At 46.1% G+C, this 12,835-nt stretch overlaps 1 protein-coding gene across 3 annotated transcripts in view; it reads right to left on the reverse strand.

The window, feature by feature from the left end:
* Positions 1 to 881: 881 nt before the first annotated feature.
* Positions 882 to 12,835, reverse strand: part of EXOC6B (exocyst complex component 6B) — a 680,715-nt gene continuing 668,761 nt past the window's right edge. For 2 of the 3 annotated variants that reach the window (XM_031655579.1, XM_031655577.1), the window contains 3 exons: positions 8,936 to 9,048; positions 7,754 to 7,765; positions 882 to 4,328 (listed from right to left, as the gene is read on the reverse strand). In XM_031655579.1, coding sequence (XP_031511439.1) covers positions 4,202 to 4,328; positions 7,754 to 7,765; positions 8,936 to 9,048 — 252 coding nt within the window. In that variant the 3' untranslated portion in view covers positions 882 to 4,201. The remainder of the gene's footprint in view (positions 4,329 to 7,753; positions 7,766 to 8,935; positions 9,049 to 12,835) is intronic. The other variant, XM_031655578.1, reaches the window with a different exon arrangement.

The following is a 12,835-nucleotide window of genomic DNA, read 5'->3' on the forward strand; positions in this document are numbered from 1 at the left end:
GGATGATGATATTTAGGGAGTTTGTTGAGTAATTGTTCAAGGTCAGAGGCTAGTAAGTGGCACTGCAGAGATTAAAGCCCAGGTCTGGGGCATGAAAGCCCAGTTGCAGCAGTCAGATATCTTACTGAAGAAAACTGTTTCTAGTCTATTCCCATTGCTTGTGTGCTAGCCTGGAGGGCAAGCAGGCTGGGCGCTGCTACACTGGCATTGCTGGTCTTACTTACCATGGTTCCAGATGTGCTTAGGAGGTTCTTCATTACATCCCAGAACATACCAGGCTCATGCCAACATTGTACTCTAATGTGGTCTGCACCAAAAATACTCATTCCTATGACTTCACAAAATTTGACTTGCATTCCCCTTCAAGGCTCAGCTAATTAACATCTCTTCTGAGCTGTCTTTCCTAACCAGACCCTTTCCTTCACTAGGCCAGGATGACTGTACCCCTCCTGCACTGTGTCTAAAATAGGCTTATCTCTCCCTTTTCTGCAGCCTGGCTTTGTTCTGGATAATCCTACATCACTCCATCTTGACTGGAAGCCTTTCCTTGGCAGGGCTAGTGTTCAACATTGGGTTCCAAGTTGCCTAGCCCAGTGCTCCACTTAACTCAAGCAGTTCAAAAAGTTCTTCTTGATGATGATGTCAGTGTTAGGTGCATAAGCAGGAAAAAAACCTAACCCAGGGGTTAGGGATGTTTCCAAGGCCACAGTACGGCTCCTTGCCTTGTGTGGAAGGTAGGCTTTCTCCTCCCCACTAGGCTCTTGCCTGCTCTAGTCCTCAGTCCAGCTGAGTGGGGATCCAATGTCAGTCATCCAGTTCACCAACCACAGTTGCACTGTGCAAATGGGATGGAAGAACAAAATACCCATGAGACAACACCGTGGCTTTTGAAACAGGTATGTAGGCTTTCTTGTTTAATAGCAGTTAAAAGAGGAAAATGTACAAGAGGAATAAACATGCTCTTTTCACAGAGGAGATTTCCCCTAACCATGCGGCCCATCCATATCAGTAGCTTTACTAGTAAGTTTTAGAGAAAAAAGTTCCCTTCAGAGTTAAAAATGGACTTTCCTAATTTTCTCTATAAATGTGCAACTATCTGTGCAAAATAAAAACGCCATTTCCAACACCTTTGTGAAAAGTACTTGTGAATGCAGGCAAAAAAAAAAAAAAAAAAAAAAAAAAAAGAAGAGGCAATTGCAGTCAAGAGAGGAGTCCTGGGAGAAGGGAGGCTAAGGTAGGGGAATTTCTGCAGCAGTCCCTAGAGAGTGTGCTCAGAGGCCTGATGAGGAAGGTCATGGCCAAAGCCAATCTTGGGAGATAAAAGGCCGTGGGTCTGTGACTTGCTGAGTAAGCACTTGTCAAGTGTACAGTAAGGCTAGACTGACTTGGAGGACTGGTATGCAATGAGAACACTGGGCAATGCACCCTGGAAGCTGTACATTCCCTTTGCCAACAGGGTCTCACTTCCTGGTTCCCATTTTCAGGTCCTATTCCTTCTTTCCTGCAACAGCTTCATTTATAGCCTGCTCAAAGAGATTTTTCCTATGAATGTTAAATGATGCAAGCAGCCTATATTACTACTGAAACCTAATAGGGTCCCAAACTGGACTGTCCCTTCAGGAACATAGACCTGGTTTCCCCAGGAACTTGGCCAAGGGTTCATCCTGACCAAAAGCCATATAGGCTTCTAGCCATCTGTGTGCTTGCCCTCTTATTGAGGCCCTCCAGGGTTTCTATATCTCTAGGTATTTGAGGCCATATCTGAGGAGTCTGATGGGTATGGGCACACATGCTTTGCACAAGTCCTCTCAAGGGTTGGCCCAGCTACAGGTCTATAGACAAAACTAAAAACATTCCACTTTTCTAATTCAAAAACTTGACATTGCTGGTCCCTGTTTTTACCTTCCCTGGCCAACCAAGAGTATGCCTCCACATATAACTCAGTAGCTGCATGTTGCTTTTAGTTAGACAAGGTGAAGGTAGACTAAGAATGGAGAGAAGATATATCAAAGGGTCCATCTTTATATATTGAGCTTGAATAGGCTTTTTCTTTCAGGGGACTTCTGTGCAGAATAACCCCGATTCCTCCACGTTGTTCACCTTTTCCTCTATAGCACAGTTCTTCCAAGGCAGAGGTTTGGGATGAGACCAGCAATGATGATCCTCTAAAGATAAACACTGTGGCATGCTTACATGTCTCTCCATTTCCACTTCAAAGTCTCTCAGCACTTAAAGCTGAAGAGATCTTGCTGCAAAGGGGGTACTAGCGAAGAAAAGTGTTTTTAACCCTTCTCAAGCAATAGAACTTCAGATTAATATAATCGTTTCTCACTTGTTTCAACAAAGATGAGAGCTTGGCGATGCCATTTTGGCTCCTGCCTTCTCTTGGCTTATCAAGTTCTGGGTGGCAGTGCTCATCCCCTATCCTCATCCTGAAACCCTGGCCAACCACCCAGCCCTCAGGATGAGCTGCAGCAGGCATCTGTGAGCTCACATGTAGCCTGGTCTCTCCAGCTTTGAGGAAGTTTGTATGTCTGTGTGCACATCCTCTTCCCCATGACTATCAAGATGTGATAGGATATGGTGAGGTAGAGGGGTTGAGGGTGGTGGGGGGCAAGGAAGTGCTCCCTCCCTAGAAGCAACTCAGTAGCTGACAAAGGTAGTGAAGAATTCTGTTTGATGAGTCTCTCCTCCCACCAATCCAAGCTGGAAAGGCCTGTGTGGCTTATTTGTCATTGTTTGGTGATGCGCAATTATACTCTTGCCAGTAGCCATAGTAGCATCTTTCTGAAGTATCTTAAAGTACAGTTTCCCCTGACTGACTTCATAGCAAAGCTCTTGTATTAAGTCTCAGGAGTCCATCTGGGACAATGAATGCAGCCTCCCAAGCTAAGCTGCTCCAGGCTTTAGAGTTTGGAGGATAGGATTATAGGCAATCTTTCTCAGACAAAGCCAAAGATGGCTTTGGGGATCTCAAAAGAGGATGGGAACCTTGGGCTTCAGTGACAAAATAATATCTAGGATATTATTTAGTGAAGGACAGTTGGGCCAGAGGCAACAAGTCACAAGCCATGGTTGGCTCTGCTGACTTTATGGTAACAATGTCTCCATCCCTAGATGCATCCACTCCAGTCATGGCTGCCCCCACAGTGCAGAGCTGGTGACATTTCCTTGAAGATCATAGGCAAAAAACTGGTTTTAAAACATAAAGGAACAATCCTAACTAATCCTCAGGTTTCACCTAAGGGTAAGGTAAGGGCCATTTTTAAGCTTCTGAAATCTGAAATATTTCAACAGCATTACTGGAGAAGGCTAAGTCTCAGACGCTCTGTGAAGACCTATGGAAATAACTGTTGATTTATGTCCTGAACCAAATGCGCTGACTGTGAATGAAGGAAATGAGATGAGCAGGGAAGGGATTGGGTCTCTGATTCCATGAAAACTGGCTTTCAAGATCCAGAAAAACTCCTCGGGTTGAGACTCAACACTTCTAGAGTTGGGGCAATCTGCAGTTAAAGATGGGATCCAATTATTACTGCTTTCTACTTAGCTGTATCCTGCCCCAGAAAAATTTGCAGTAAAAGCCTCAGGTTAGATCTAGGCTAAAGAAATTGCCAAGCTTGGGGGATTGGAATGAAGCTGTCATCTTGCCATATGACATGTTTGTTCACAAGCCAGTGAAAGTCAGCAGACTGAGGAGATGACCCTCCAGAGCTCCCCTTAGTGTATTAAATAATGTTTGCCAGGCCCTTTCCTTGCATTGAGAAGAATCAGCCTCATCTATGTGGTGAATGGGCATCCAGGAGTGAACAGGACATATTTTAGTATCCTTTTGCTTATTCACTCTACCTCCCAGTGCCAGATACCCATTTTTTGTGATTCCTAAGCCCCAGACCTAAGCTTTAGAGCCATGGATGGAAGGTGGTTCATCACACTGGGATTGATGATACCACCATCTCTAAGATAACACAGATAGTGTAGTAATAACTTCCCCTGAGTCCCAGCCTAGCAACATCTCATGTACTTGCTTGTTCTTGTGCCTCTTTTACTATAGGGAAATGTTATGTGAATACTGCACAGGGGTTAATAAAAAAATACATATGCTCTCTTTGAAGAAGAATACACAAATGCAGGGTCAGCTGGGGTTGGATCCCAGACAAAGGGGCTGCAGCAAGTCGCCTCTGTAGGTCCAGGCCACCCTTCATGAGTGGTGGCTGCTGATGAGTCCTCGGAGCTGCTTGGCCACAGTGTCAATGAGTTTCTGCTTATCTCGCTCATTTTTCCGAAACTGTGCAAACATGTTGTTCTTGCGGCTAGTATCCTTCATCCTAAACAGAGAAGGAAAGAAAAAGGGCAACGTGTTTGAGGAAACAATGGTGGAAGGAGAACCTGCAGGAGGCAGGATGGCAATGCATCTTAACCACTATCCAGAGTAATGAGAGCGTCCAGAATATCTCCAGTGTCAGGCCCACACTCACCTACTCATCAGGAAGCTGGCATTCTGGCACCTACATCTCTCAACTTCAGTCACCTTTGGAAACTGGTCAAGACCTAGTTTTGGAGGGGCCAATCTCCTTATCCCTTGTACCTGCTCCACCTAATTCATTCCCTTCTCTCAGCAGGTATGTGCCTGCTATAGGTGTGTGGGACATGGAACAGCTCTGCTGGTCAATAAACCCTTATAGAATGTCTAGGATCCACTCATTACCTCATGAACCTACTAAATCCTGTTGGGACCTTCGAGATAACATTTGAAAGGTAAAGCAGGAAAAGTGTTCTTAACTAGCAATTCCAAGAGAACATGAATAACCAAAGGCCACTGTGTATTTCTAAACCTCACTCTAGCTGGCTACTCCATCCCATCCCTAACAAAACTAAGGGCTTGACTGACCTTTTTCCTTTTGTCTCAGGGTAATGGCACATAGGCGGTGTGGTGACTAAGAAAGTATGGTTACTTAGGAAAGCATGTGCCAAAGGGCTGGGCCATCCTCTCACTCCACAAACCAGAGCTTTTTACATGAAAAGCCCTTGAGTCCTCAAGGGCTGTCTGTACCCCCAGACCTTTGACCTTTGGGTCATGCTAAAGCTTCACAGATGGCATATTTCTAGAACCACGGGCAATTCTGGCCAGTGGTTCTTTCAGGTAGACAGCCCTAATGGGGAAACATGGACAAGAAAGTCAAGACTAGGTTGAGATGGTCACAGAACCCCCAAGTCTAAGCAATTGTGACAGAATTCAGGAATTTGCTATTCCCTGCACAGGGCTCACAACCCCTGACATATATTGGTGGCCACTAACTCTTGTCCTAGCCTCTGCACACCAGACCCATATCCCACAGCTAGTTCCAGTGTTAGACAATTGAGAACAGTGCCAAGACAGATTTCTTTCTGGGATAGGGCCAGTCTTCACCAGAGCTGGGCCAGCCCTCTGACTTCACTGCTCCCTGGGCTGTATGGAGACAGGCTAAAGGGAAGGAACATGGCACCAGGCTATAAATTGCCCCCAGGCATATTTCCCAGGGGACTTTGGTCAATCCTGCACCACTTTTTCCCCCCCACTGTGGGTGGTCCTTTGCAGACGAGCAGATTAGAGGCCAGTGAGTCAAAAGGCCAGAGATCCTACAGGGGCATTTATGTTTGGTATATATGATATAAATTTACAATATATGTATTCCATAAGGGCATTATATGTGGCAAGAAGTTTCTAATGAGCACCACAGCTGTATGGCTCTGGCTGACAGTGATAGCCACAGACTAATTAAGAATTCTCTCACTGATCTAAGCTCAAAGGCCTTCAGGCTGGAATTACTCATCAAGCAAACTCAGAACACTGAATATAAGGTACGACCACCCACATGTGGAGGCCTGTGCTTGGAGGGGAAGAAGAAGGGGAAGTGACTGCACTAGTTGAAGAGAAAGAATGAGGGTCCTCAAGCCTCTGATAATTACTATATTTGTTCCCTTATATACTAGTGGCACAATTATGTTTGTGGAACTGGCCTGGTTTTAGATAGTCCCAGGGAAAGATTCCCTTTCCTCTGCTGGGTATACTATATATCTAAACATTATCAACAACACAAAACAAACAAAAAGAGGCCGGGCGCGGTGGCTCAAGCCTGTAATCCCAGCACTTTGGGAGGCCGAGACGGCGGATCACAAGGTCAGGAGATCGAGACCATCCTGGCTAACCTGGTGAAACCCCGTCTCTACTAAAAAATACAAAAAACTAGCCGGGCGAGGTGGTGGGCGCCTGTAATCCCAGCTACTTGGGAGGCTGAGGCAGGAGAATGGCGTAAACCCGGGAGGCGGAGCTTGCAGTGAGCTGAGATCCGGCCACTGCACTCTAGCCTGGGCGACAGAGCGAGACTCCGTCTCAAAAAAAAAAAAAAACAAAACAAACAAACAAACAAAAAGAAATGAAGAAAACCACTTCCTATATTCATAGGACATTTAGTTTAATATCCTGCATTATCATTAATTTCATGACTCCTAGAAGCAGCTGAGAGACAGGCAGCCCGCTGGCTTTCAGCTCCCACAGGGAGGCTCCTGTAATATCTAGGAGAAAGAGGGTAGTCTTTGGCCTCAGAGGCTAGAATTTCTTGGTCGTTAAGACCTGGAGTTAGAACAAGGCACTGTAAAGATAAACTCAAGTACCCTGAGGGCTAATGGTGGCCTGCTGGTTTCCACTCAGGAATGCTCCAAAACCAAAAGTCAGCCCTCCCACCTTCCATCCCATTCTGAAAGCCCAGTATCCTGTTCTACTTTATTAACAGCTATGGCCACCTCTCAGTGATGCAGGGGCACTTCTTTTCCCTAAATGTCTTTAGCAGGTCTTTGGGTCTTTCCATTTCACCCTGCTAAGAAGTGCCAGGTTGAAAAGGAGAGTCAATATCTGATGGTAGAGCTGGCTGTGGGAAAGCAGGAATAGGTCAGGTAAAGGGGTCAATTCCTATGAGGCTGGGAGACACGGATTGTAGTGATCTGGATGCCCTTTGATCTACTGTGTTTGGAAGAAGCTTTTAAACTCTTCTGATTGCTAGGGCTAAGCACATAGCTTCTTTACCGGCCAGCGCTCCAGAATGGTAGGGAGAGGCTAATTATTTTCAACTATTGTTGAGCCATAGGAAGTGAATGAGCCAGTATTTCCTAGATCCAGAGATTCTTGGGAACAGAAGAGTAAAGGACTGCTGAGAGAAGTAAATAACTGAAGGGAATCCCAGAGCCCATTTGAAGGATACATAATGACCATTAAATATGACCATTTAAGCACCAACTCAAAGGTCAAAATGTTCCCTTCTTTCACCTTAGCACCAAGAACTGTGGGATTAAGCCTTGCCTCTAATAAAGGGTCTTCTATAAGAGATGCGGGTTCTAGATTTTAAAGCCACCAAGAGGTAGGGGAGGCTGCTGAGGAGCTCCCTTTGGTCAGGGCTTTATTTCAGGCCCCACACTAGCAAGAATATTGAGTGTGCCAAGAGGTTGAATGGGAACAACCCTTTACCTGGCACAATGGGAGAAAATCCCTGCTGCCACTCCCAGCCCCAAAGGAATTAGTAAGCCAAGGGTCACTCTAAGGGCCAAGGATAGAGAAGGCAGCCAGCCAGTTGGCACCAGGCTGGTTTAGTAGATTAGTATGTCAGGGTGGGGACAACTCAGAGGCTAGGGATTTTAGTGTAGTCATTAGTGTCAATGAGGAAACCAGAAGGACTTGCCTCAAAGTGATGGAAAAGGCCCAAGTGAATAATATACTTACTCTCTAGATATCCTAGGGAGGAAGGTCAGTGGGAGAGAGAACCATGGGAAACAAAGTTAAAATGGAAACACCAATCTCTGACGTGGTCAGGAGAAAACTGTAGTCTGAGTTTTTAGTCTCTTGGCTCCAAATACATACCCCTGCATCATGCTCTTGCCTACCCTTCACCTCTTCCCCTTTTCTCCCCCTTTCATATTGCATAGTAAGAAGAATAGACCTTGACGTCTCCTTCTGCTTAAGGCTCCACTCTGACTTCCTGGACTCTGAGTCTTGCCTTCCTAGGATTTGAGATGTGGCTGACTGGCCACATATGTAGACTTCCTACACTGCCTAGAGGCAGGGCATTCTTCCAAGTAGCTGGGGATTAACTAGTTTCTCAGATTTCAAGAGAAATCTGCCTTTTTATGTGGGTCTTGGTCTCTGACCTGCCAGCTCTCTAAGAGATTAGCAAAGCCAGAGCCAGGCTGTAATACATAGCATTTCCCAGCTTCTGGGTGACATATTGGTTAGCCCTGAGATTTCCTGGCGCTACCTAACTTACTTTCAGTGGTAGCACCTCTGCTTCAGAGAGGCTACAGTTCTGTGGCAGGGAATCCTCTGCAGGCTAGTGACTGCCTAAGGCAAAAATCAGACACATTCTCCAAGACAGCTTTGTTGGGATAGTCAGTACAATAAAGCTCAGTCTGGCAGGGGCTGGGAGCTGGGAACAGATGAAGGTTTCAATAATTCTCAATAATTTCCAGGGATTCTCTACTAGGAACCCGAGAAGCCATCTGTTCTGTGGAGTTGCACTATCCATCATCATCCTCAGATGACTAGGGCAGCCTCATTCTGTTCACCAGGCTGGCCTGAGCCCCAAAGCAAGCCATTTTTCTTTCTTCTCTTGCCATCTCTAGTAAGAGACACTAGTAAAAGACCCATTAAACTAGAAGGTAATGTCAGAGTCCAATTCTGATCCATACTTGGCCTAGCTTGTTGGGGACTCAGGAATGAATAAGCCACAAGAGGAAGACTGGCCTGCCAAATCCAGTGATTGAGATTGTTGACAGCACCCATGGCCTATGGCAACTTCCAGAACAAGGCTATCTTTCAAGATATTGGCAGTGGCAAAATTATCTTCTATGCCAAACCCCATCCCTGTCTCCCCACCTCCCAACACAGACCACTGGACTAGGTACTCACTTCTCTAGCAGGGTCAGAGCAGTCACTGGGTTTACCCGGAGGTACTTGCAGTTGGGCTGACCATAGTCAGCAAGGTAGGTTGACCAATCCCACTGGATGAAAAGATCCAAAAGCTGTAAAATATCCAAACCCCACCCCAGGGATTAGTCAGACAGACAAGACAAACCAAGATACCAGAAACTTCATCATCCTTCACTACCAGCTAATAAATTAGGTACATAAAAATTAAAATATAAGAAGAAAAAGAACAGCTTCAGACTATTCTTTCAACCAAGAAAATAAATGAGTAAACATTAGATGGCAGACTTATCTCTGCCATAAGCAGTATGGAAATGTTGCTAAGACTATATGCCAGCAGTTAGCTCTCAGAGGCAACCCTGTAAAGAAACTAACACTAGACTGAATCAAATATGATAATAATATCATAATAATCATTCACTTACTCATTTAATAAATACTTATCAAATGCCTTCCACATGCCAAGAACCATTCTCAGTATTTAACAAAGAACAGATAAAGGTGGATGTAGTCCAGTGCCACATATGCAATTGTTTGAACTTCAAGGTTAAAAGGTCTGGGCTCAAGTATCAGTTTTTTGACTTGCTGCACTGACTTAGGTAATACAGACATATATACATGCCTATATACAAATAGGACACACAGACAACACAGAAACACTGAACCAAGGCGTAAATGGATCATGTAGCATTTCTAAGAGGCAATATGTGTTATGCCTATGCAGACACAGGCTGAGAAGATGAAATCTGGGCCAGAGTAGATTAGCCCATGATTGAGGACACAGAGTCTAGAATTGGGTTATCAGTGTTAAAGAGAAGTGCCAAGAGCTAGATGTGTGAAAAGACAATGAGAGCTTTCTGAGGGTGAGCTGAGTTCTGACACTGGGGGAGATTTTGACTGAAAGAAGCTAAACTTTTGTCAAAGGCTTTCCTTCCCAGCCAGTTTTAGCCTCAGACATCACACTAACAAATACTCAAAAATTGTAACTAAGTAAAACAAACAAACAAAAGCTTCTAGAAGGGGCACAGTCCCAGACTCACATCACTGCATAGAGGGAGAACCCTCACAGTACTTTTGACTCAAGACATTCTCCATTTCTCCCTTTCCAGGAGATAGGTAACTGCTGATGAGGACAAGTAGATGGCTGCCTGTGCAGAACAAAGGCAGAGAGGCTGAGAGTGCAGTCATATCCAATGCCAGAACCTGGGCTCTAGGCACACCTTCCTCCATATCTTTCTTCACTATGCAGCTGGGCAAACAGGCAGTATGGGCCTTGCCCTATTTGGCCAAGTCTCCACTTCATCCAGTCTCTTAGAATAGCAGTTATGAACTTCCTGAAGCAGGATGGGAAATGGCTGAAGTCCCAAACCTAAAACTGAGAAAAGCCCGTACACCCTCAGCCAAGAAAGGGATTTTAGAGATGAGAGAAGCAGTCGGGGAGAGACAGGCACGCTGCTTGGTCTGGGCCAGGATGGTCCCAAACGGCCCCTCAGGCCATTTTCAGGTCATGCCTATTTTCACTGGCAAGTTAAAAGGCTTCTACCACTTCTTTCTGCTGACCCAAGGCCTCAGAGAGTTCTCCTTTAGAAGAGAATTTCTCCTGACTTTCTACTCTAGCGTCAGTATTTCTGTCCTATGGTCTTCAAAGACCACTCAAGACAGCTCCTCTTTACTTGCTTCCACGACAGACACTGAGAGTACCCCTTGTTCTAAAGTTCTTCCAGTACTATGCTTTACACATTTCACTATGTTTTCCCGCAACTCCTTGGGAAAGAACTATGAAAAAATATAGCATTTTTTTCAATTAAAATTTTTTTCACAAATTAAAAAAAAAAACAAAACCTAGGAAGCCTTTTACTATTTGCCTATTAAGGAGCTGATAAGAAAAGTGAATGAATATCAAAAAAGTCTAATTGGAAAAACTGGAAAATCATTTCTTAAAGCTATTTTAGATACTACTTTTTCAGCATACATGGACATATACATGCATGTATTACCTTCTTTTCAAATGAATTCCTAATTTCTGTGCTGGAATTAATGTATTAGTACTTCTGATTTATTGCTAATACTACCATGTATTTCTGGTTAATGACACATGGGAAGTCACTAGTGGACAGTGGAGAGAAGTTCATGGCTTAGCTCTAAGTTATGGGATCTTTGGGGTGTCGCTTTTCTGGCCGGAAACCTGTGGCTGGTGGCACCTTTGCCTTGAGTTTTGCTCTGGCCCACTGGGTTTGTTACACCCACTTGGCCTGGCAGGCTGAGCTCATGCCTGCCAGGGACACTGGAGTCAGGTGTGGAGCAGCGAGGGGTGTGTGTGAGTAAGTGTGGGGTCCAGTCACTGCACAGTCAGACGCGCTGGGTGCTGCCATGGGGTGGGCAGCTCCAGGTGCCAGCATGGACACCAATTCTCTGTGCGAATGCAGCTGGACCAGGTGCACTGCAAGCAGCTTTCCTGGATGGCACCAGGGAATGTGGCAGCACCCAGAAGCTTGGAGATGCCAAGAACCACAGGGCCCCAAAGAGGGAGTCACAGCTCTGGCTCAGGGAGCTCCCATGTCTGGGCTCTACAAAGAGCTGCAGCTCTTCTCTCCTTCTCTTCACCCACAATGTGGCGAGCAGGGGGTATGTTTCAGCCCTGTTTGTGTTACCCCAGCTCTTTTAGCCTCACCATTCAGTAGGTCTCAAGTTCTTGTCCTGCAACCAGGAAGAATGAGGTACACACACAGGTGGAAGGTGAGCAAAATGAAGAGATTAATTGAGCAATAGAACAGCTCAGAGATGACCCACAGTGGGAAGCTCCTCTCAGAAGCCAGGGTGTCCCAGCAAGTATTCAGCTTCTAGCAGAAAGGGTTGCTCCTCTCTGCAGGCAGGTCGTCTTGATAAGTGTTCAGCTATCAGCAGAGAGAGTGGCTCCTCTCTGCAGCTGGTCGTTCTGCTGTCTCTCTGTCCTCTCCTCTGTTCTGGCTGAGCTCAGGGCTTTTCTGGGCCTCAGAGGGGAGGAAGTGCATGCCATCTGGTCCACGGGCAGCCAAGTCCCTACTCTGGTCCGCAGGACTGGCAGCTTGGCCACCAGCCTTCAGGCCTTCTGTGGCCTGAAGGTCAGGCCTCACTGGGGACCTGCCCCCTTCTGCCCAGGAACCTGTCTGCTTTCTGCTCCCATTCATGGCACCTGAGGTCAGCCCCAACTTTGCTCCAAGACTGGAGCAGCACTGACAACAGGGAGAAGCCATGCAGTGGGAGCAGGCACTTAAAAGCCTACAAGAGCAGGGAGGGCCTTCCCAGGCCCCCAAGAGTGCAGGGACGCCTGGGTCCACAGCCATGGTTTGGGTGGCTGCAGTTGTGCCCAGGAGGGTAGGGCTCCTGCCTGCTCCCTGGCTCCCACCAGCTCCATGGAGCATGCAGCCCCGGTCTTGCCTCCCTGCTGCAGCCGGCGTGATGGCAGTGGTGGGCCATTTAGGGCAGCCACTACCATCATAAGGATTTCCATTTTTGTCTTCCTGCCAAAGTCAATGCCAATGGTGAGCCTAAGAGCTCTGGAATGACAATCTATCTAATTTATTCCACTAGAGTCATGGAAGCTACATAAGTCTATTAAGTTCAACCACCATGAGCCTATAGATCACACTCTGGGTCATGTTGCTTCCCACAGTCTTTTAGGGTGGCCTCAAGCTAGGTCTTACGGCCTTCTCTGAGACAGATGGACAGAGAGTGAGGGTATTTAACTAAGTGAGCTGCTTGGAGGCACACTTCTACTGGATTCCACAGAACAGTGTTAGAATGAACAGCCAAGAAAACCAGCAGGCCTATTTATCCATTTAGTACTTTGATTTCCAGACTGACTTTCAAGGTCAGACCCTCCCAGCCGATTCTCCAAGTACA

Source organism: Papio anubis, chromosome 14 (assembly GCF_008728515.1).
Source record: "Papio anubis isolate 15944 chromosome 14, Panubis1.0, whole genome shotgun sequence".
In the NCBI taxonomy this organism is placed as follows: domain Eukaryota; kingdom Metazoa; phylum Chordata; class Mammalia; order Primates; family Cercopithecidae; genus Papio; species Papio anubis.